The 24,885-nt window shown below is 41.1% G+C and overlaps 1 protein-coding gene across 1 annotated transcript; it reads left to right on the top strand.

The window, feature by feature from the left end:
• Positions 1-4,080: 4,080 nt before the first annotated feature.
• Positions 4,081-15,912, top strand: LOC149303673 (immunoglobulin superfamily member 1-like). The gene is made up of 9 exons (XM_089479737.1): positions 4,081-4,160; positions 5,252-5,539; positions 7,155-7,445; positions 8,945-9,235; positions 10,307-10,597; positions 11,584-11,889; positions 12,649-12,933; positions 13,785-13,984; positions 15,805-15,912. Exons 1-9 carry the CDS (start codon positions 4,085-4,087, stop codon positions 15,850-15,852), a joined length of 2,076 nt encoding a protein of 691 aa, XP_089335863.1. The 5' UTR covers positions 4,081-4,084; the 3' UTR covers positions 15,853-15,912.
• The last annotated feature ends 8,973 nt before the right edge of the window (positions 15,913-24,885 follow it).

Below are 24,885 nucleotides of genomic sequence, written 5' to 3'. Positions count from 1 at the left end.
AGTCTCACTGCAGGTTTCTCACCTTGAATGTGAGTCTTGATTTCTCTTGGCTTAACTACTGAAATTAAGGCAGGAATGCCAGCAAAATTTGTGCCAGTTTACCCCTCACAGCTGCCCAATGTCCATGCATCAGAGAGGCTCCCACCTTTATGTTTAATTTTTTAAAAAGTGGCAGTTATAACATTTATATGCTACCTTATTTTCCAAAACAAGGGATCATGTAGATGTTCAAAAGTGCTTTGATTTCTGTGCCATTCCTTGTCAGCTTTTGCTATAGGCAGGTATAGCTATTTGCTCTTGTGTAGGGGAACGGAGATTATCATAGCAAAATACATGTGTATTAACCCAATGGATCTCTCTCTCTCTCACACACACACACACGCGCGCGCACGCTCATTGCTAAGGCTGCCTCTATTTCATATATATATATATATATATATATATATATATATATATATATATATATCTCTAGTTGTGGGTTGCAGGAAGGCTACACACTTAAAGACTAACCACATCACTTCCAAGGGAACCTATATGATTATTTCTAAACATTTCCTCTTCTGAAGAAATGGAGGATAAAAGCTTGCAGTTTCTTAGTAAATGTAACCAGGTGCTGTGGTTGTATAATGTGAATATTGGGTGTATATCATGCATATGCAGAGTATAGCTGATAATGTAGGTGCATGGATCCTGGAACAGGGGTGGCATGGAGGGGGGGGGGGGCTGCAGTTTCTTCCCAAGGCTAGACTTTCATCTAAAATGATAAGGCACCAGGGATGAGGACCACCAATATACCTGTGTAGTTGGACCCCACACCCAGAGGAACTAATCAGTCAGAACTGTCCTATTTTATTGCCATCATTGCATTCATTTAATAGGGTCTGCTATATTTTCCCCTTTCCTTGATCTATTAATTTTATTGAACAATTTTATAATGTTTCATTTATTATTTTGTCATTCATGGTAGCCACAATGTTAACTGCTTTAGTTGGTATTCTTCTTCTTCCTTGTTGTATTCTGTGTTGTTACTGTTTTGCAAAAACATAAATGCAAGCGTGCAGAATTCATAATGATCTCCCTGCCAGTCTAATCTTTCATCTGCTAAAAACAGTCAGGCGACATTCAGACAAGCTTCTATTCAAAGTTATTTTTAGTTGTTTATCTTTTACTCTAATCAATGTTGATTATCAATTAGTTCATTTTTGTTATCGGTCCCAATAAACTTCTTATTTGTTTTGTCATCAACTGAACCACAAATGCTTTGTATTTAAGGAACTCAAAAATCACTGAGCAGGCAATTGAGTTGCCTTCAAGAATTCAGTACATACCAAAGGTGGTTGATCATGAAAACCTGAGGCTGAGAGAGTCTCTATACCACACAGTTACAGCAGTTTGATACCACTTTAACTATCATGGCTGCATCTCCCAGAATCTTTGGATTTGTAATTTGGGAAGACAGCTAGACCTCTTCACTAAAGAGCTCTAGCACTACATTTCAGGAGTGTTCACTACATCTTTCTTGCAGAGAATCCAAAGTCTCTCATCAAACTGTCTCAGAGTTCAAGTGGGAATCATCTCTTACATTATGACAGGGGATTAGAGGGGATGTATGAAATCCCAAATACCAGTAAACTGTCCTGTGGCGTGGGAATAAAAAGTCTTTGTACATACTGGGAGTTCCCTGGAAATACTTCAGGATGGAGGAAAATGTCATGTAGATCTCAAATAAAAAAGAGAGAGAAAACAGGGGGAGGGGGGAGGACTGGAGCAAAACCAGGGACTTTCTGGTTTTCCCAGTCTGTCTGGGTGGCCCTAAAACAACAACAGTTTTGCAGGCTACACATCCTTTCACTGGTGTTGTAAACAAAAGCAGATGTTGGAAAAAATCGGAACACCTTGCTTGATTCATTTTTCTTTCTGCTTGGGAGGCAGCAACACAGAGAAAAAGGAGCCACAAACTCAGTGTCCAAGTTTTCTGGAAGGGGTGCATGTATGGGTATTTTTTTTAGCACAAAACCACAATTTCATTATCTATCTTTTTCCATAGCAGCACTCTAATCTATGTTTTATGCTTACCCCAGCCCAAAGCAGATCCTCTGTTGCAAGTTCTTGCTTTTGAAATGACTTGAGTGGCTAGTGACCTTAGTGAGATGACTGACTGTCTATCTGATCACAGATTATCTTTCTTCCATATAATGAGAGAACACACGAGAGGCTCATGGCTATGCCCTTGCTGGCAGATAAGGCTCTTGCCAGCATCCTGTTATCTTTGGATCCAGTTTGGGGGCTGATAGAATGCAGAACACTTAACAGACACTGCAGCTACTAGGCCTACGGACCCCGATGTTGTACCATCATGAAGAAGACACCCAATGTCAGCATCCTGTTGCTTTGGTGAGAACCTCGACTGGCAAGGGGTGGAGGAGCCTCAAACTCAGGGAGAAGGGCATTTACATAAAAGCAAGAGGGAGATATTCACATTTTGATAAAGACAAGCTCTTGGACTCAGGATGAATGGAAGATATCGATGGGAAAGCTTATCGTGAAACATGTTGCTACAGGAGCATGCTAATATTGCTCTATGAATTGATTTCCTCAAGAATAAGTGTCTCTAGGCACTGAAAATGTGTTGCAGTAGATGTAGGACTTCATCTCAGATACATGTGTCCATATACCTAAATAAATATATGTGTGTGTCCACTAGGAGACACAAGGAGACTCACAATGGATGTGGCAGTCATCTGGCTTGGCTTTCATTATGATAGGGACCTGTTCAGTAGTGGTTGTTTTTTTCTTTTCAGGTTGCTTTCCATCTCAGGAAGAGAAGATGTTCAAACAAGGTAAGAAAATGTCCAGGCAAAGTGTGTTATTTCTACAGTGACTCTGACCCACAGACTTTTGAAATGAGCCCTCTGCCTCACTTTAAACTCTCAAAGAGAAGGTTTTTCAGGCTTGAAGAATTTGTTTGAGCAATGCTGTCTCAGATTGTGAAGTAGAGGTTATTGAATATTTACTAACTCTTGATGCCACCAACAAACTAATATTTCAAGCGTGTTGCCCTTATGGTCACTTGGCTGCTCAACATGGGACATGATGTGAATTTATCCACAGTCATGTTCCATGCTTCTCACCAAAAATCTATCTGTGTAGAAAGGCATCCAAGCTACTGGCTTTCTCTGACATGTCAACAGACTGTAGAAGCAAATGCAGCAATACTGACCATAAGAACAAAAATCCAAATCCATTTAAGGTAATATATTATAACAACTGAGAAATGGGGGAATGAACTGTTCTTGCTTGTTTCTTCTCTCCAGCAGTACTAGTGCCAATCGCAGGTGCAATGTGAAACCATCACATCACTTGGGGGAACTTTATTTAAGTGTATTTATCTTCCTTCCTTGTATACCCCACAAGGGACCCAAAGTAGCTTATAACATTTAAATAAAAGTTGGCTAAAATGTTACATTGCAATTTTAAAAAAATTAAACAATACAGCATTTGCCCACATTCCATGTTAAAACTCTGATCATGCAGACTTTTTCATCAGCTTTCTCCTTCTTCTCTATCCAAAACCACCCTTCCTTTTGAAACATCTTGCCTGATGAAGAGAGCTTCAGGTGTCAGAGGTTTGCATACTTGTTGCAATATTTGACTCAGCTTAATAGAGGGAGTTATTCCTTTCATGGATTTGGGAACAGGACATTCACCATGTCACCAGGGTTGTCTAAATCAATCCAAGTATTACCCAAAGAGTGCTCTCTCCTTCCCGTCCCATATGTGAACCAATTATATAGGACTGTAAGAAGCAAACTCAATTGATAGACATTTCTTATCTACCCATTAACATATGATTTTATCTTTGTTACCATGATTCAGTGAGAGCCCTCCTGCTCCTAAAATTTCCTTGATTCCTATGTGGCGAATCTTGCTAAGAGGAAATGCCACCATTGTCTGCAAGGCCCCTCTCTTCCCAATGTTTCATTTGTACCTGGAAAAAGATGCGCAGAACCTAATAATTCCTACAGAAGGAATCAACGGAGTTGCTTATTTTCTCATCACTAATGTGAGCGCAGAGCATGGAGGAATGTACAAGTGTTGTTATAACAGTTCAAGCCTTTCCCATTCAAAATGCAGCGGGCTCCTAGAGCTTCTGATAACAGGTAAGAAACCCTGACCATGTCTATCTTAAAATCTCAGAAAAGATTTTGCAACCACTACAACTGGATTTAATGGTGAATATACTGTTTTGGTCTGCTAGGTGGAGATAGTATATCCATTATTATGGCAGTGAGGCAATAAATGGAAATATTGCACGTGTGTGTGTGTGTGTGGATGTATGCAGCAATCCCTCTCGTTAACACTAAATGGGCATTATGCACTATTACACTTTGGCTTTATCTACATGACAGAATTAATGCTGTTTGACACTGCTTTGACTGCCGTGGCTCAATGCTATGGAACTCTGGGATTTTTAGTTTTGTGAGATATCTAGCCTTCTCTATCAGTGAGCCCTGGTGCCAAAGCAAACTACAAATCCCAGGATTTCATAGGATGAAGCCATGACAATTAAAGCACTGTTAAACTGCATTAATTCTGCTGCCTGGCAGCAATGTGATATGACATGGAAATATTCTGCTATTATATCCACTAGGCTTTGATTAATTCTTTTGAACTAGGCTCCTATGAGTGAATCTTGTGGTTCTAAACAAAGAAATAAAATAAAATGTAATCTGTAACTCTGAAGTCTGCCCACCACTGTTTTAATATATTTGTCTTTTTTCATTCCAATATTCTAAGCTTTCTACTGATTATTATTTATTATTAACCTTTATTTATAAAGCGCTGTAAAATTACACAGCACTGTACATACTGATGAGTGGATTCATCTTGGCCTTAGTAAGATTCTTATTTCCTTGCTATGAAACTTATTCTGTCCCTGTTATATACAAGCTCCGCTACCCCACACCCAAATCCAAAATATTTTGTGCACATTTTTCATTTGTATGCATTTTGTGTGCATTTCACCCCCAAACAGACACATTTTGTGCAGTTCCCTAAGGTGTTGCTGATTACACTTTTTCCTGTCTTTCACAGAATGCATTGCGAGCTCATAAACGTATGGACTTCCATTCTCAGATTATGCTGAGTTTAATGTTTAGGTCCAAGATGCAAAACCTGAAGGAAAGGTGCTTTTAAAAAAAATATGGTGTGCATTTCTCACCTTTTCCTGCTGTTTTCCTTCTTTTCACAGATCCTGATCTACCAAGGCCAAATATTTCTCTTACCCCTAGAAAGATGATTCACTTAGGAATCACCGTCACTTTTCAATGCTCAGCCAAGGGCCCAATCCAGGGGTTCTATCTTCATAAAAATGGAAAAAAGTTGGATTCTCAGTCTGTGAAACTGCATGAAGACGATGTTATATTTTCCATTACTGATGTGAAGCAGACTAATGGAGGCAGATACCACTGCAGCTACAAATCATCTTCATACCCTTTCATCTCAGAGTCCAGCAATGAAGTGGAACTGTTCGTTGTAGGTCTGGTAACTAATTAATAATTTTCTCAGACTAGGGGTTCCCAACCTTTTTGATTCACAGAGCCCTTATCTCTATGGTGAAGCCCCTAAAAGGCCCACCCTATGTCTTACAAGTTAGTGGTGTTTAGGAGTATATATAAGAATATATTCTTATTCTTTAATGTCATTCAATTTTTATTTCTTTCATTTTCCTGGACTGATCACAGAGCACCTGGGAAGTGCACACAGAGCCCTAAGGGCTCCTCAGACTAACAAACTTTGTGATTCAGCTTGCATAGTCTTTGTTCTCCAGTCTTACCCTCCATACAGACCGGCCTGAAAGGCCAGCTAGGGGGTAGAACCGGGGTGTAGCGTCTCCATGACACATGCCCCTGCTCCGCCCCCAGGGCAGTGTGACACCACATGCTGCACCACACGGTGTGCGGCATCACAGTGCTCCTCCGGCATTGTGTCCACATGATGCACCGCCATAGCTGCAGCAACACAGCTATGGTGCCCTTTCCAGAGTGCAAAAAGGAGCCACTTTTGCAGCTCCTTTTCACACCCTGGAAAGGCCAGATCAGGTGTGTGACATGCAGTTGCCGCAACCCTGGTCTGGCTGAAACAGGAGTGGCTGGAGGCTGCCCTTTTGGTGCAGTCTCAGCAGCTCCTTAGTCACCTAGATAGTGCAGAATCTTTCCATAAGAGTCTTATTGCATGAGAAAACAAAGCCAAAACAGAACTGGAGAGTAGCAGCTTTCTCCATGTCTCTCTGCATGATGTCATAGCGATTCAGTTCTCTTCTTGAGAAAAACAGTAATAAAAGTGAGTCTTGCCACTCTGAAAAAATCTGTTTGACAAAAGACATACTTTTACAACCATCTCCCAGGGGAAAAGAACTGAAACACTACAGAAATCATGCGGTAAGGCACAGAGAAAGCTGCTGCTCTCTGGCTCCATTTCTGCTTTGTTTTCTCATGCAAAAAAGGCTCTTAGCCTTGCTTATGAAACATTCTGCACCATTTAGGTGAATCAGGATTGCAGGACAGTTTACAGTAGTAATGACTCTCAGCTTGATTCTTCCCACAGAAACTGAGTGGGAGTGTTTGACTTTTCATACTTAATTCCTACTGTTTTGATTTAGGGATACAAAAACATAAAGACCACACTCCACCACTCAACACTCAGGGGTGTGACTTTGTGCCATTGACTCCAGTGGTTTTAGTTGCTGTTGTGATTTGATTGGCTGTGCAAGAGAGGGGAAGTGAACATGCTCTGCTTATGGAAATCTTGCACTACTATCAGGAACAACTGAGGTTAAGGCACCACAGCAAAAGCAGGTTGCCTTCAAAAAGATGGGCAAGAAAGGCCCTCCTGTTTCTTCTTCCAAAAGCATTTCCACTAGCTTCCTGTTTTGTGACATCAAAGCTACTTTACTTTAGGTGCTTCCATAATTGGTCAAGAGAATGTTAGAGCTTAGACAGAGTTGGGTCTTGGGTGGATGCTGTTAGGTCTGAGGGACAATAGAGGTGTTACCCTCTTCTTATGAATCTGTAGATCCAAGGAAATCACAGAATTACAATCCTTGGCAAGGGAGAAAAAAGGATGCTCATTGTCCAATTTTGTCCTTTGTACAGACCCCACATTTCCCAGGCCCACCATCTCTCCATATCCGATATTGTTGGTTTCCCCTGGAGGAAATGTCATTGTCACATGTAAAAGCAAAGGGTCATTCATGAGGTTCTATCTTCAAAAGTCTGGAGATGAGATGCCTCAGCAGTCACTAGAGACCAAGGGGACCATGGTCAAATTCCACATCATGAATGCAAGTGAAAGCCACACTGGAGAATATAGCTGTAGATACAGCACTATGTCAGAACCTTTCGTTGTCTCAAAAATGAGCAATCTCACTCAACTGGTAATAACAGGTAAGAAGACTGATTTTATATTCAAAATTCATTTTTATACCCATTTTATACCTAAAATTCATGGTTCGTTGTTTTATGAGCAAGGAGGGAGTTCCTTGAAATTTAGCTACAGAGTGTGTTACACATTTATCAAGAGTTGGCAAGGATGTAAATTCTATTTTATCTAACAAAGCTTTACAACTTTTCCAACAAAATTCCTGAAACCCCTGAAAGTAGCTTTCCTCAACCTACTGTCCTTTATATGTATTAGATCACAACTCCAACCTTCTCCTGCCAGCATAGTTATTGACAACAGGTCTCAAGGGTGAAGGATGGAGAAGGCTACATTAAGGGACTTCTTCCCTATGCTATTCATTTAATTTGAATTTTATGCCCCACTCCATGTCTTTCCTCCAAGCAAAAAACTCAGCAGAAGCCCAAACCTTACTTTGGCCATGGGAGACCAGATGGGGAGGAGGAAAATGATATGATGTCTCCTTCTTCTCCTTATTGACTTGGGTCTAGCTTGAACAGAGCTAAACAAAGTGAGCTGCAGAAATTTGCTTTCTTGCCAGGAATGGTCTCCACTATTGCTAGTGTTTAACAACCAAGCATAAGAGGCTATGTTTTGCATCTGGTTGGACAGAGTAACAGGAGATGGATTCTTGATGATCCCAAATTAAGGTTACCAGGCAGTAAACTGGAGACAGTTTCTGGTTGCATGCAAGACGGAAGTATGGCTGATGTTGATTGCCACACAGCCAGAAAAACAAATATTTGCTGTTTTTCCACTTTGGGGGGGTCTTGCACCCGTAAACCTCAGAAATGTGGAGGGCAAACTGTATATAGACACACACTTTTCCAGACAGTGTGCTCACTTTGAGATTATTCTCCACTGTCCTGAGGATTAAAGACTGACCATGAGTTGTGAGAAGAAAGCCAAGGCAGCAGAGGAGGAGGGCAGCAATGCCCCTTCCATCGCCTGCCACTCCATCACTTGCCTGTCTGTCCTCCAACAGTCCTGGGCAGGCAGGTGGGTGGGTGGATGAGTAAGCAGATGAGAGAAGAAGCAGGAGGGAAAGGGTGCACTGAGGGGGAAGGAAAGCAGTGGAGGAGGAAGAGGATGAATGTGTGCCCATCAGGCTTCTCCTTTGCCCAGCTTTTTTCCTGAGGATAACTATAGACATTAATATAAGTCAGCAACACTGAAGACATATTAATGTCTACAGTGTGCTTTACAGTTTGGAATATAGTTTTCCAAGGCACTTTGCATTATGTATTTATGTGTTTGCTAGTATCACTACAACATTGTTATTCAGATTATATTATTGTCAGTTTTGTCTATTACAGAGTCTTCTTGTTATTGCTTTGGGATATTGTCGTAACAGAGTATATTACCAGTGTTAATAGACCCTAGCTATTTCTTTAGTGTTTTCTGTGAAACCCTCCTGTTGTGTTTTCTGACCAAAGCTAGTGACTCCATTGCCACCTGGGCTGCTCCATCTGTTTTCTCTTCCCAGTTCCTCATCTCCCCAAGCCCAACATCTCCCTGATCCCTTATGGAATTGCAGAGCTGGCAAGCAACATTCGCATTGAATGCACAGCCAACCGTTCAGGGAGCCGATTCTATCTTTATGAAAGCAGAACCAAAAAGCAGTTGCAAATAGTGATCACAGCTGGCGGCATGGTATACTTCCCCTTCAACAACTTGGCGAAAGGAAATGGTGGGAGCTTCTGCTGCAGCTACATGAACCAGTCGGAATTCTTCACCTCTTCAGAGACCAGTGACGACGTAACGCTGTTGGTCTTAGGTCAGGATCCTATTTCAGCCTTGGGAGACTAACAAACATTTAGAGCAGGACTAGGGAACACCATCCTGTGGATCTCATGAACCTCCCTCCAATTCTTTTGTATGTGTGTGGGCCCTCCCAAGATCCCCAGATGATTCTGGGTGTATGGGTGAAAATTGCCCCCAAATGGCTGGAAAATGCCCAAACCACCATAAAAATGTAGTAGTTTAGAGATCTTATCACACTATCCTGTTATGCCACCACAATCACACTAGTTTAAGAATGGAAGCATATGAGTTTGGCATCATTTCTTATTAGATTTTCCTCCATGATAGAGATTTGGTGATCTATGGTCACATGGTCCATTTTCTGTACTGCTAAACCCCACCTTCTGGGAGGAAGGGTGGGAATGAATGATCGCAGCTGCCAACTGCCTCCTGAAGCCAGCTGCTGTGTGAATATGCACATAACAGTCAGCTTCAGGAAAGCATTGGCTGTCCCAATCACTGTGATGGGGAAGAGGGAGAGGAGCAGAATTGTGCCCACTCACACCACATGACTACCTGAGAAGAGAAACTGTAACAGAATGATAGCATAGCAGCAAGATTGAGAGCCTATTGACAGGTTTTGCCTGTCAATAAAAAGGCACACATCACTAAATAGAGGCAGTAGAAATCTAAATCACATCACTAAATAGGGGCAGTAGTTTGTTTTGATTCCAGAACTCTCTAACTGAGAAGGCTAAATATCTCACAAAACTACAAATCCCAGAATTCCATAGCATGGAGCCATGGCCCTTAAAATGGTCTCAAACTGCATTATTTCTTCAGTGCATATTAGACCCTGAGGTTTTGAGCAGTCTGGAGGAGCCCACAGTCAAATATACAGTCATCCAATGCCAGACTTTTAAGAAGCTATTCTTCAAACCATTGAATCTGGCTGGATGAATCTGTTTTCAGTTTCTTCCACTTTCTAAAAAATCTTAAATTCTTTTCATCCCCAAAATGGAGAAATTTGTGAATGGTCAGCTAGACTGGAATCAGAAGGATGAAATGGTGGTGCCATCATTGACACCATTTTCCTTTTTCCCAGATACCCTTTTGCCCAAACCCAACATCTTACCCAAGAACATGGAGTGGATTCCCTTGGAGAGAAATATCAGTATCACTTGCCAATGTCAGTATTTGGCTGCCAAGTTCTTTCTCCAAAAGGAAGATGACCAAATGCCTTTCCAGACTCTAAAAGCAAATGGGACTATGGCCACATTCATCATCAGCAATGCAACCTCGGCACATGCAGGGAAATATAAGTGCAGTTACAGCAACACATCATACCCTTTTGCCATCTCATCGCCCAGTGATTTTGTGACCATCCAAATAACAGGTAAAAGAACTGACTTAGCCCAACACCGTGCTTCACTCTTTCTTTGGGGTATTATTAGGAGTTTACCTGCAGCATCTTGGTGTATGCTTGACAAGAAGGCATTAGAAGTCTATTTTGTATTGGGCACCTGGGTGGGTAGAGTAGATGGTTCTTTTTGTGTGCCTTCAAGTTGTTTCTTATGACAACCCTATCATGAGGTTTTCTTGGCAAGATTTGTTCAAAGGAGATTTGTATTTGCCTTCCCCTGAGCCTGAGAGAGTGTGACTTGCCTCAGATCATCCACTGGGTTTCCATGACTGAGCTGCAAATTGAACCCTGGTCTCCACAGTTGTAGAGCAATACTCAAACTGCTAAGGATGATGTATTATGTAGGACCCAATTCTTGCATGAAAGGAAGCAGGAAAGATTAAAAAGAAGTCCTGCCCTATCTATCTATCTATCTATCTATCTATCTATCTATCTATCTATCCATCCTGCCTTTTTCTCAAGAATGGGACTCGTTGTCGTTTGTTTATATTCTGCACTAGGTTCTTTGGAAGATACCAAATTGCATATCTACATCCTGAGAGATTTTGTATGCCATAGGCCCCTATGACTGAGTAGAGGGGCAGACTGGGGTGCATAGATGCCTGTAAGAGTGATGAATGTATTTGGAAGCAAGGATTTCTTTCCAAAAAGGTCCCTTTCATATTACACCATTATAGCACTATGATTCTACCAACTTCCTGGGCTGCATCCTATGGAATCATGGGATTTTAGTTTGGTGAGACGAAGTTCTTTGGCAGAGAACCTAAGTACACCTCTCTAAACTGCAGCTTACATGATTATATATAATGTTGCCATGGCATTTAAAGTGGATTCCATAGCAGATTTCACTGTTACCTTGAACCATATATTTGCGACCTACACCTTAGTCTGGGGGAGATGAATGAAGCTGTAAAGGCGCATGTATTAAGCTGCCTTTTTTTTTTTTTTTTGACTTGCAGATCCCACTCTACTGAAGCCCAGTATTTCCCTTTCTCCAAAAGTGATGGTCATTCTGGGATCCAGTATCATTATTCCATGCACAGTCCATGATCTGAATAATACGTTCCATTCGAACAGTACTTTCTACCTTTATAAGATTGGTTATGAGAAGGAAACACAAGCTGTGAAGCCAGACAACGATACAGCCATGTTCCCCATCAATAATGCGATGGAGAAGCATGGGGGAAAATATCACTGCAGTTACAAACCCCAACCAGTGTCCTTGATGTCAGAAACCAGTGATCCATTGGAAATTCTTCTTTTAAGTGAGGATCCTAATTTAACATCTTTCAGAGTAACAAAGATGGAGAAATAATAATGTGGTACATCTTTGTCCTGTCAGACTTACTTTAATCAGAGCCAGAGTTTGGAAAAGTTATCTTTTTTTGGACTACAGCTCTCAGAATCTCCCAGTGGTCATACTGGCTGGGGGAATTCTGGGATTTGTAGTCCAAAAAGTAAGTTTTCCAAACTCTAACCTAGTGGTAGGGCTAATTTTTAATGTGGGATAATGGATGGAAACTCCAAATCAAGTCCAGGGGTTGTGTAAACATCCCAGACACCATTCAAAAGTTTGGGGCTGTGTAGTGTAAACAGCATGCAACCAATGCAGGGGGAATTGTGGGTATATAGGTAATGGAGACAAACCCTAAAGGTGCCTCCAGACTTATTAAAAAGACCAGAAACTCCCAGATTTTATTCCTGTTCTTTCCAATTATATTTTGGCTATCCATACATATTCTGTCTATCCCAGCACGCATATATATATATATATATATATATATATATATATGCCAGCTTCCAGTATGATCAGAGACTTTTTACAACCAGCTGTCCAGGTTGGTTTATTTTAAACCAATTAAAATTCACGAACAGGAGCAAAATCAAGGACTCTTTATTCAGGCTGAATGCAACCTGAAGAGGAAATAATGAGCCTGCTTTAGCTCACTGCCCTGTACCTGAAACCAGTCCCTCTGATATAGTGGTTTAATTCAGATTTCTTTCCTCTTTCTTTCTGCTCACAGATCTCACTTTAACCCGGCCAACTATTTCCATGAGCGGGCAAGCAGTGATTGGGGAGACCATCACTATCTTGTGTACAATTAGCAATGGACCCGTGAACTTCTATCTCCATAAGAATGGAAGCCAAAGCCCAAGCCATGCCATAGTCACCAACTTTGACAAGGCCACACTTTCCATCAGCAATATCAGCTGGGAGCACAGTGGGAACTATAGCTGCAGCTATGTATTAGCTGACAAACCTCTTGTGTACTCACAGACCAGTGACACATTGCAGCTTCGGGTATCAGGTGTGGTATTGCCTTTGGTCTTGATGACCTCTTGGTATTTCATCAGTGTGTGTTAATAATGGTGGGATGACAAATTTTTCAGGGCTCATTACTTACTGACTCTCATTTATTATGAACCATGATCAGTGGTGTCACTAGGATTGGCGTCACCCAGTGTGGTAATTCATGGGGTCACACACACATACCCCTTGACCTCCTCTCATACCACACCATACAGAATCCTTAGTACAGTCATCCCTTCATATCCATGGATTTTTAATCCACAAATTCAAGCATCAGTGGCTTGCAAATATTTTTTAAATATATAAATTCCAAAAAGCAAACCTTGATATTGTCATTTTATATAAAGGACACTATATTACTATGCCATTGTATTCAGTGAGACTTGAGCATCCATGGATTTTGGTATCCATGGGGGTCCTGGAACCAAAACCCAGTAGATAGCAACTGTAATGTTTTTTTGTATTAATGTTACTCACAAATTGTAATTCCCTTATATCACTGAATGTAATGGCAATAGTTGTGATATTAAATTTATGCTTTTAAATTACAGTATCATAAGCACAGCCTAAATGTATTTACATTTACATAGTTTTAGGTGGTTAAAGTGAGAATTTGATGTTTTTTAAAGAAAAAATAAAAATAATTAAAAATTAAAATATTTTTTAAAAAATAAAATTTGAAATTTGAATTTTTCAATTTTTCAATTTTTTAAAAAGCACATCCCAGTTTTTATCTATTAAATATTGGAGGGGATGCCATCAGCTTTTTATATGGCATAATCAGTGGATGAGAATCTTCCTATCCACTTTCATGTGAGTATAAACCCTGATTTATCTATCTCTTTCCAGACAAGCCAGATTATACCAAGGAAAACATAATTCACTGTACTATTGGAGTACTGATCCTTCTTCTCCTTGGCTATCTTGTGACTTTGGAATGTCACAGCACAAAGATGTATGAAATCAAGTCCCAACAACATCCAAGGAAGGAATCCTTGGATGAATCCACTTTGCCACTAGCCCCAGCCCCAGCATCATCAACTGAACAGGTAAATGGGAAGGGAATGATGGCACAGGTACTTGTTTGAGGGTTGGGAAAAGCATCTGGTCCCCTTCATTTTCATGATTATATTGTCCGAGTTGTAAACTTTTCAAAATTACAACTGAAATTGATCTTGGAAGGAAATGAATCAGTGTCATGACATCTTTGGAAAATAGGTTGTAGCATAGGTTGGATGGGTCAGTTGTTCCAAGCAATGCTAGGGGTGGATAAAGCATAATCAAACATGCAAGAAGAGGCTTGGGTTGTTCCTAAAGTAGAAATTAGGCTCTTATGTGTCAGGAAGGTAGACAACTGTGAGTTAGAAGCCCTTGACAATAAAATGCAAATCATCTAGATATGTACCTTTTACCCTCCCTCCCATTATACACACACATACATTTTGATAAGCTTTTATCTTATTCAGGGATGTCCACGTCCAGTACATCTGGAATCCTTTTGGTGCTCTGGGCTGTTGTAACCTCCATTTATTCTAGTGTAAGGACTTTTTGCACACCCTCTGAAAAAAATTCCAAAAAGATTTTTTCATCCCTAATACCTCCTAGAGAAAGTTGGGGGCAATTTCAACATGTTTTTGGTCTTATCTGGGCCATTTTAGGTCTAACAGAGAGGTTTATTCCAAAAGAAAGTTACCTGTTTGGGGTTCTGTTGGCTGCAGGACCACAGGATGCTGTTTTCTGTACCAAAAATGCTGTTTTCCATTCAAATTTGCCATCTGTGAATTTTACACAGAACAGATTCCCAATTACAGTTTTCTTTTCTGTGCAGGATTAATATTTCTGCATTGAAATATTATTTTCCTTGCAGAAAATGCTGTTTTCTGCAGAGAAAATGACATTTTCTATGCAGGTTAGCCATGCACAAGTTTTACACAGAACAAATCCCCAAAAGCACCTTCTGCTCTGCAGAGAAACCAACAGTGACTTTGCTGGAATTAATATTTCTATGTTGAAATATTATTTTCTACACAGAAAATGCTGTTCCCTATACAGAAAATGCTATTTTGCATGCTAAATAAACATGGGCAAATTTTGCACAGAATAAGTCCCAAATTGTGAATATTCTTGTCAGTCCAGGATTCTTCTCATCAGGGTTCCTCAAGACTTGAAAAACATGTTTTTCACCCATTTTAGCATATTTTAGTATATTCTTTCCATCCCCATTACCAATATCTGTGACATCAGGTGCTGTTTCCTGGTTGAGACAGAAAAGAGTTTTATTTCAGATTTTGCTTGTAATGCGCTAGTGCCTGGCCACCTATGTGCACAGGTCCACCTAAGCCAGAGCAAATTGTATGCTCCTTCAGTGTGCAAGCACTTTACATTTATTACTGTGCATTTATCTATTTAATTTATATCCCACCTTTATCCTGCTATGGCACCCAAGGAGGTTTACAACAAATTAAAACCAAGTACTACTACAACCAGGGAGAGCTAAAACAAAACACAGTTTTACAACAGTTTTTTTAAAATATTAAAACATAGAACAAAGGATAAGAACATTATACATCCTGTTAAAAGACTTTTCTGTTATAGTAAATTAAATTTCAAAGGACTGCCTGAACACAAAGGTCTTTGCCTACTGGCAGAAAAAGAAGAGATAGGAGACCAACTGTGTCTCTCATGGGAGGGAATTCCACAACTTGGGAGCTGCCACCAAGAAAGCTTTGTCCTGTCCTCTCAGTACCTATGGTACCTAAGTGATGGGATGCAAAGAAAATCCTCCCCCAAAGATCTTCCAGACAGCATTGTATATTTTCTGTTGCTTATACATTTATATTAATGTTTTTTTAATGTGTAAAATTTCTAGGAAAATACAAACCTTTCACTTGTCAACAAAACCACGACCTGTTTATGATACAGTATGAAGATGAGATCATTTTCTCAAGCTGCACAACATTTGAGAAACTGCTTTGCTTTGACCTAACCATAGTGGAACCATCAGTGGATCACAAGACACATCGAAAAGAAACTTAATTTATCTTTTGTATTTCATGGTCACCAAAATGTCCTGTTTTTTTTTAATTTCTTGCAAAGGATATTGGGAAGCTTTAGTCTGTTGTACTGCACAGGAAAAACTGAAATGAATCTAGACTTCATCATATGTAGGGTGCGTCTACACTGTAGAAATAATGCAATTTGATACCACTTTAACTTCCATGGTTCCATCCTACAGAAACCTGGTATTTGTAGTTTTGTGAGGCACTAGCACTCTTGGACAGATAAGGCTAAAGACTTTGTAAAACTACAGATCCCAGGATTCTAAAGGCTGGATCTCCAGCATGTAAAGTGGTGTCAAATGGCATTATTTCTACAATGTAGATGTTCCCATAGATTAGATCCATTGAAATTAACAAGACTTGGGTTGATGTTGGTGGCTGTCAAGGTGACTTCAATTTATGGCGATCCTATGAAAGTCTTGGGTTGTCCACCATTAATTTAAGCTCTATAGGTTCACTGTAAGCCCAACTAAGCTGCATCCAGCCTTGTGGGTAGAATCCAATTGTGTTTCTTTCATCAGTAGTAGATTCCACTTCCCATACTTACATACATCCTCAATGGGACATTTTCCTTCCAGCCCCACCTATCCCAATGCCATGCAAAAATCTATACAAGAGGGTTTGTCAGTTCTCCAGAAAACAGAGTGAGGGGCACGATTGCTGTGGGGAGAGAGAGAACCATCCTCATTTGGTTGAGAGAGCTGTACATCGCTGAATCTGGGCCATTACATTTAAATATTTTTGAATGTTCTAGCTGCATGCATTAGTCATATTATGATTTAATATTGGGATAACCATTAGAACATGATTTTACTACATCTGTGAAAGCTTACAGTATTTTCATTTGTTGCATTATAAAGATCTTACGTACTTCATAGATAACAAGGGAATTTATCTGCTGTTGCTTCAACTGATGTTGCCAATTTGCTTATTATTTGAATGAAACAGTTGACTATGCTGTAAAAACTTCAATTAACCTGAAGACTTAAGTGATTTAAATTAAACTAATTGGCTAATTTAAAAATTCTATATCTCTGGTATCACTATATTATTGGGTCATTTTTGCCTATTTACTTACCACTTTTTTCCAGCTTTGTACACTTCTTCTCAGAATAGAATTTTTAAGAAAGAGTGTGGTTGGATGACTGTGGACAAGTTACATTCTTTCAGCCTAAGAGGACAGCAATGGCAAACCTCCTCTGAGCAGCTCTTGCCATAGGTTGCCATAAGGTGGAGTCAACTTCCAGATACATAATAACACAACAGATGAACAAAATGTGTTGTTGTTGTGTGCCTTCAAATCATTTTTTACTTATGGCAACCTTAAGGCTTCCTGGTTCATTGTTGTTGTTGTTTTGGCAAGAGGAGTGGAAGTTCAGAGCATTGGAGAATTGAACCCTGGTATGTCCAACACTCAAACCACTATGCCACACAAATTTACACAAACCCTAATATGAGTTCAACACTGATTTAAATGTTTAGTAGAAAACCAAAGTTCAGCAAGAAGAAACAGTATGACAAATGACAGGATGTCAGACAGGACAGAGTCATTACAATAACAAGAAGCTGGCAAAACCCCTAGATACCCTTCTCCTTTCAGTTACACTCCTGTTTTGATCTTTCTTCTTCAGATTAGTTGTGATACCATCATAAACTGACAAGATATTTATCCTGTTTTCAGCTACAGATATTTAAAACCGTGAGAGATAGTCACATGCTAATCATAAACACCCACCACATAAGATATCTCATAAGCTCAGTATATCATGATGGAGCTTGTGTTGCCGATACAGGAAGAGAGCTGCACTTCCTCCACTGCTGTGTTCTGCAGCTTTCACTCCCCAGAGAGTTCCTTCTGCCCATCATACACTGCCACAATTTGCAAGCTTGCAAGAAGCTAATATATTAATCAAAGGTGCCTGATGACTATCATCTTGTTAGTGACATGCGTGCACATATATTCCTTTTTGGACAGGGCATAGGTGGTTATTCTCTTGCCCTTCTGCTTTTTCTCAGACTCATATCAGCTACATACATTTTTAACCATGAGAGGTAGAAGACACAGCTACTCGGGGCTCCCAGGAGAAGAAAAAGAAGGGCACATTCTATCTGTGAAGGTGTCCTTGTTCTTTCCCTTCCCCACCAAGCTTAGTCCAGCTTAGTCTAGCTGCTACTTTATGGTGTGAATCATCTCCCTCTCTATGCAACCCACAAGAGGTGGGATGCAGACCTGCATGAGCAGAGCTACACTCTGATCCAGGAGCTTATCATACAAACCCATTCTCACTGCAATTGCACTGGTAAGGAGAGCCAGATACATGCTGGTTTGGAAGCATTCTCTCTCACACATCCTCACAATAGGGTAAAAGAGTCCTTGCACTCACTTTTGCACACTTCCACACTCCTCCTTAACCCTGCCTCCCTGTCCTATGCCCTACCCAGTGTGCCTTTCAGTTCCTCTAAAAAACATGCAATTCCAGAAGTATGCTAATACAATTTTTTAAAAAGTGTTCCCCATCACCATCTATGGATGTGAGAGCTGGACAGTGAGCAAAGCTGATAAAAAATCAATGTATTGAAATGTGGTGATGGAAAAGAGTGGTGAAGATATTGTGGATGGCCAAGAAGACAAACAAATGGCTTCTAGAACAGAAGCCAGGATGACTAAGTTGAGACTGGAGAGTGTATGACTTGCCCAAGGTTACCCAGTCAGTTTCCATGGCCGAGCAGATCTGATAGCAAGCTATAATTTTGAATAAGGTCTGATCAAGGCACTTAGATTTTATAATAATATATTTTATAATATTAAATTTGCACCTAATCATGGTGCTTCCTCATGCGCGCGCGCGCGCACACACACACACAGAGTATTGTATTTATTAATCTGTTTTTCTCCCTTTTTTCAGACTTTCCTAAACACAGTACTTGAATTCCAAGGTTTCTCTACTTTAAAAATTAATTTTGCCCTCTTGTTGCCTGGCCATACCTTTTTGATCACACTTTGAAGTTTCATATGTAAAAGGTTGGAAGGTGTGAGCCCAATTTTGTGCTTAATCCCAGCATCACTGTTTGAGGGTTGTTCTGGGGTCCCCCCCAATTGTTTTTGCTGCAACTGCACTACCAACTTTTGTGTTTGAAAAGGCAGTCTTCTTTAAAATGGCAGTTCTTCAAGATTTTTTGGGCTACAGATCCCACCTTACCCAAGAATTTTCCATTCTGGCTGGGGCTGGTAGGAGTTGCATTCTAGCTCATTGGGGGTACCATTTTGGCAAAGGCTATGATATATATAGTATGGCTCGATATATGCAAGTACCAACGTAGGTTTTATACTGCCAAAGAGCCAAATTTTCTAACCGTTCACTGTATCTCTCACAGGAGATATTTGTGGTAGATTGAGGAGACAGTCAGAAGTCATGAATTCACACTCCTCCTGCTGTTTTTGCAAACAGAACCTTCATCTTCAGATGTAATCTGGAGCTCACAGAATGCATTGCCTTCTATCAACTGGGGCCAGAGCCATTTGAACCTGCATTTAGGGATCCTGCGAGGTTGCTCAGTCCATCATGACTCCTATCCTCTCTGTTCTTCTTTTTTGGTGAGTACATGAATGCTGGTGTGATGCTGACCCACCACCGAGTAACCATTTCTCTTAAGGTACAAAATACAGTCAGCCCTCCATATCCACAGATTTTTAAAAATCCATCCATGGCTTGAAAATATTTTTAAAAATGTATCAATTCTAAAAAGCAAACCTTGATTCTACATTTTATATAAGGGACACCATTTTACTATGCCATTGTATTTAATGGGACTTCGAGCATCCACAGATTTTGATATCCACAGGGATCCTGGAACCAAACCTCAAGAGATACCAAGGGCCCACTGGAATAGAACATCTGGCATCTGTAGTGCTTTTCGAAGGCCACACTTCTTTCCCATGTTCCCCTGATATACCAAAAACAACAACAATAACAACAACAAGTTTTTTGGTGCATCCAGACTAGTGGACATGGATGAACCCATTTCCTTTTAATTAATGACAATTCCCAGTGTCATCTCTTACTTCTGGAAAGGGAGGACAATTTTCCCGAATGCTTGGATCATACTGGATTCCAGAGCTAAGAGCTGTTCTTCTCTCCCCTTTGAAAAATCCTGCTGTTTAAATAAGCTTGCCTCAGCATTAGCCAACATTATGTGCTATTTATGACTTACATTTTAACTGGTTTAATTTTTTTTTATTCAATTTTAACTTTTATATTTGTGATTTTTTTTTTTAAAAAAAACCTTATTGTTGGCTGCTTTGAGCCACAAACTGGGAAAAAGGCAGGATGATGATGATGATGATGATGATGATGATGATGATGATGATGATGATGATGATGGAGAGCCCAGAAAAAAGAAGTGGAAGGAATTTACCAGCATTTGTGTGATATGTGAAGTTTAATTTCCAACTGACAGCAAAATTTACATGCATTTAAAATATTTTAATTCTGCATTTCCTGAGACAGTTTGTCAGCTTTGGTGCTCAGAGATATCACCTGTTCCTCAAGGCATGAAACATATAGTTGTTCTTATGAAATGCCAAGGGAAGGAAAGCTGTGATTTGCATTTGCTCAGAAAGTGGTTATAACACAGTTTAGGATGGAGGTGGGTTAGCAGTCAATAGATTGAAATTATATGTATGTATGTGTGTGTGCCTTCAGGTTGTCTGTCAACCTATGGTGACCCCACGAATTTCAAGGTGTTTTCTTACACCTAATGTCAAATTAAAACCAGTATGTGGGGGGATTAAAATGGATTGTGATCTGGTAGGGGTCTTGTTGCTTTGGTTTGATCTGTTATGACTTTTTTTCTTCTTCCTTCCAGGCTGCTCCCTTGTCCAGGGGAAGGAGAGTCAGGAAGGTAAGAATATGCTGAGGCTGAGTGTGGTGAGAGTATTACATGGGTGACACTGACCCATGGAACTTTTAGGTAGGTCCTCTGCCTATCTGTGACAGGCTTTGCTGTGTATTATCTTTGGTAGACACTCCAGAAGAGAGCATATTGCCCTCCAGACCTTGGAGGACTACAATGTCCATCCTTCCTCGCCACTGATCATGTTGGTTGGAGCTGATGAGAGATTTAGTCTACAGTTATTGTCTGGAATTCACAAATGCAGTTATGAATGCACAACCTAGAGTTATGCATCTGTTACTAATTCATATTCACAATCTCTGTGTATTCATGATCATAAAATTTCCCCCAGTTTTTCCTTAAAATGGCAGCAGCTGTTGTGAGCAATGGAGGTCTGCAGCATCTTCCTTCTGGTGCGAAGAGAAATTGTGACAGGAATCCTGCTTTGGATTGTCACACCAGAGATAGCTAGTGGGAGGAGGTGGAAATGTCAGGCTGCTGCCGCCTCATCGACAGAACAGACTTCACTCACAGAGACTGCTGACTTGTAAAGGGGGGATTGGGCCAGGAGATGATACTTAGGCCCGTTACAGACGGGCTTAAAAGTACGCGCGGAGCGCGTACTAGGGTTAAGGCAGGGCGGTGCTTCTGCACCACCCTAACCCTAGTGCACGCTGCGCGCGCACAAAATGGCAGCAGCCATTCCACACGGCTGCCGCCATCGATACGTCACGACCGCACGGCCTCCAAACGGTTGTGACGTATTGGGGTCGCGGCAGGACGCCTAGGGCGCCCTTTCCACGACCCCAGAAGGAGCTCCATTTCGGAGCTCCTTCCTGGTTTGGTCCGCTGGGCGCAGCCTTCAGACGGCTGCGCCCAGCGGACCAAAGGAGAAAGGGGCCAAACGGCCCCTTTCTCCTTCTCCCCGCCGCCGCAGGGTGTCCTTGGGGCTTGAAGCCCCAAGGACACCCCTTTCCAGGCTGCGGGGAAGGGGCCTTTTGCCGCTTCCCTGCAGCCCGGAAAGTGGCGGATCGGGGCCTCAGCGGCTGCCGCTCTGGACACTGAGGCCCCAATCTGGCGGGGAAAGGTGCGCCTACAGGCCGCCCCAAAGGGGCAGTCTGTAACGCGCCTTAGTTATGTACTTAATTTAAGTAGCATCTCCTGGCCCAGTCCCCACTTTACCAGAGAAATTAGGGCCAAGGGTCTAGAGCAGGTACTTAGTTAAGTTTTTAAGTAACTGATTTAGCATCTCTGCCCCAGTTTCTCTGTTATACTCTATGGTTCTGTTAAAATAGAATCAAAGTGGAGCAAGCTTGTTCTCTGTTGCTCCAGAGACTAGGACATGGAGCAATGGATGCAAACTATAGGAAAAGAGATGCCACCTCAACATTAGGAAGAACTTCCTGACAGTAAGAAGTATTCAACAATGGAATACATTCCCCCGGAGTGTGGCAGAGTCTCCTTCTTTGGAGGATTTTAAACAGAGGCTAGATGCCCATCTGTTGGGGGGTGCTTTGATTGTGTGTTCCTGCATGGCAGGGAGTTGGACTGGATGGCCCTTAAGGTCTCTTCCAAATCTATGATTCTGTGAAAATGCCCAAGGTGGCTAAAAATAAAATGCAATGTATTACAGTTAGGAACAGGGCATTTAATTTTATAATAAAACTGTAATAAAATTAGATAAGATTTTTCTAAAAATATAAAAATGGTGGCTAGTAAATAGGCAGAGTGGGGGCACAATGACCTGACTGACTGCACCCATGCTCCCACATCAGTATCATGCTGGTGTCACACCACCCAACCAACTGCAATGCAGGCGGCATCATGTAGACATGCTGCACCAAAGAGGCACAGAAAAGCTGTGGCAGTGGTGCCTATGGCACCCTTTCCATGGTGCAAAAAGAAGCCACTTTTGTGGCTTCTTTTTGTGCCACAGACCTGCTGGGTTGGAGGCATGGAGTGCGCTTGCGGCATCTCCAACCCAATGCCACCTCTTAATGGCAGTGTGCTGAGGTTCTGAATCTGCTTTGGCCACTGAAGGCTCTTCTGCTTCAAGTTAATACAGAATATACGCCTAATGCAGAAGGAGAAGGGGGGGAGCACTTCCTGAGAAGACCTTGGAACCTGTTGAGACTTATGTAGAAGAGAGTTCTACAGGGTGCATGATCCTAACTGGCTTTGGCCACTATTACACCTATTATGTTCTTTTTTTTTTGGATTCCGTCTTAGATTACAAGTGTTCTGTAGTGCCGAGAATCAAATGAACCAAAAGAAGCCAGGCTAGCTCTTGTAATCTAAGACTGAATCGAAAGAAAGAAAATGGTCTTTGGTCATTGTGGAAGTAAGAAGAGAATATCAACCTCTGCCATGATGCACATGTATACGCGCACACACACACAAAGGCATACACAGGCATATATTGGACTTATGATTATGAATGTCACTACTAGGATGCCGCCTATTGCTTACACCCATTGGTTTACAGAAGGATTTCTTTGTTATTTTGGGATCTTATCAAATGCTGGTTTTAAACCAAAATTTTAGCAAGACAACAGCACCTTTGGCAGTATCTATCACACAACATCACATCTGAACCATTGCTGCTGTGTCTCTGAAGTGTTGTCAGAGGGCATCTTTTCAACAGTGGAAAAACCCCTCAATAAGCAACTAGTTGTGCTGCCACCCTATTAGTCCACACGGTGCAATAGTGGCAGTCTACAACAGTCCCAATATTGGGCAATCCTATGGTGTCAGTCTCCTCCTTTCCCTCCCCCTTGCTATACCCATGCAGTTTGTTCACACACACACACACACACACACACACACACACACACACTTTCTTCACTTCTTCCTCTTCTTCTTCTTTACTAGATCTCAATTCCATAACTCCAGAACTGCAATACAAATTACAAATCTATATAAAAAAGAAAGGCACATTAGGGAGGGTATAGGGCAAGAAGGCAGGGTTAAAGGGGAATGAGGAAGACAGCATGCTAGGACCACCAACAGCACAGAAAGGCCCCATCCGCTATTGAAGAGAGGTATGGTAATAAAAGCTCCCAAACCGGTGTGTTTTTGTTCTCTTTTAATAATGCAGTTATGGCAAGACTGAGGTGAGAGTGAAGTGCATGTGATAAAGTCACTGGACTGAATGAGCCCCAGAGACTGCATATTTCTTCCAGGTTATTTTTTAACTTGCCAATACACACCTCACTTTGTTTTTGTTTTGTTCCCCCCCCCCCCCCCCACTCTCTGTTAAGCCTGGCTGCTCCTGATATATACTCATATCCTGCCCTTGGGGTGCCATTGGGAGGAGAAGTCTTCATCTACTGTGTATGTACTGAGCAGATACATGTAGATTTCTACCTCCAGAAAAAGGGCCAGAATGGAACCATTTCCATAAAAAGTGGTGAAGGATTCACTGTTTTTCCCATCACTAAAGTGACACGAGAGCAGAGAGGGAGTTATACTTGTTACTATTCCAACTCAAACCAGCTCAAATCGGACAACAGTGAACCTTTGGATTTGCTGCTAATAGGTAAGAGTAAGGGGCCAGGAGGGACGTAGAGTAGTGAAGTCCATCTTTGACTATTTCACCCATCGTGCATGAAGATGAATTAAGTCCATTGTTTTCTCTCTGCTACAGGAGAAAAATGAATGTTTTTGTGCAGTTTTTACCTAGTATTTTACATATCTGAAGTGTTTTGGGAAATAATTCTGCAGCAGAAATGCATGTCATTTTCATGGGGGAGGGGACATTATTTTATTCAAACAACAACAACACTCCACTGTTTTCAGAAATATATATGGGGTTTTTTTGGAAAAAAATCACGTTTTTGTCAAACATCACAAAACACTTCAGCCAAAATCTTGCATTATTCAATATAACTACGATGAAGGAGTTCTATCATTGCAGTTACATCTGTTGATGCCACCTTTTAACAACATACCTTTTCATTTGGGCAGTACCTCCAACTGATTTAATATATCAAATCGGG

This window comes from Sceloporus occidentalis, unplaced genomic scaffold, assembly GCF_023333645.1.
Source record: "Sceloporus occidentalis isolate IW3139 unplaced genomic scaffold, rSceOcc1.0.p SCAF_14, whole genome shotgun sequence".
In the NCBI taxonomy this organism is placed as follows: Eukaryota; Metazoa; Chordata; class Lepidosauria; order Squamata; family Phrynosomatidae; genus Sceloporus; species Sceloporus occidentalis.
Note: the sequence above shows the minus strand (reverse complement) of the source record. Positions and strands in the feature narration are given on the sequence as shown.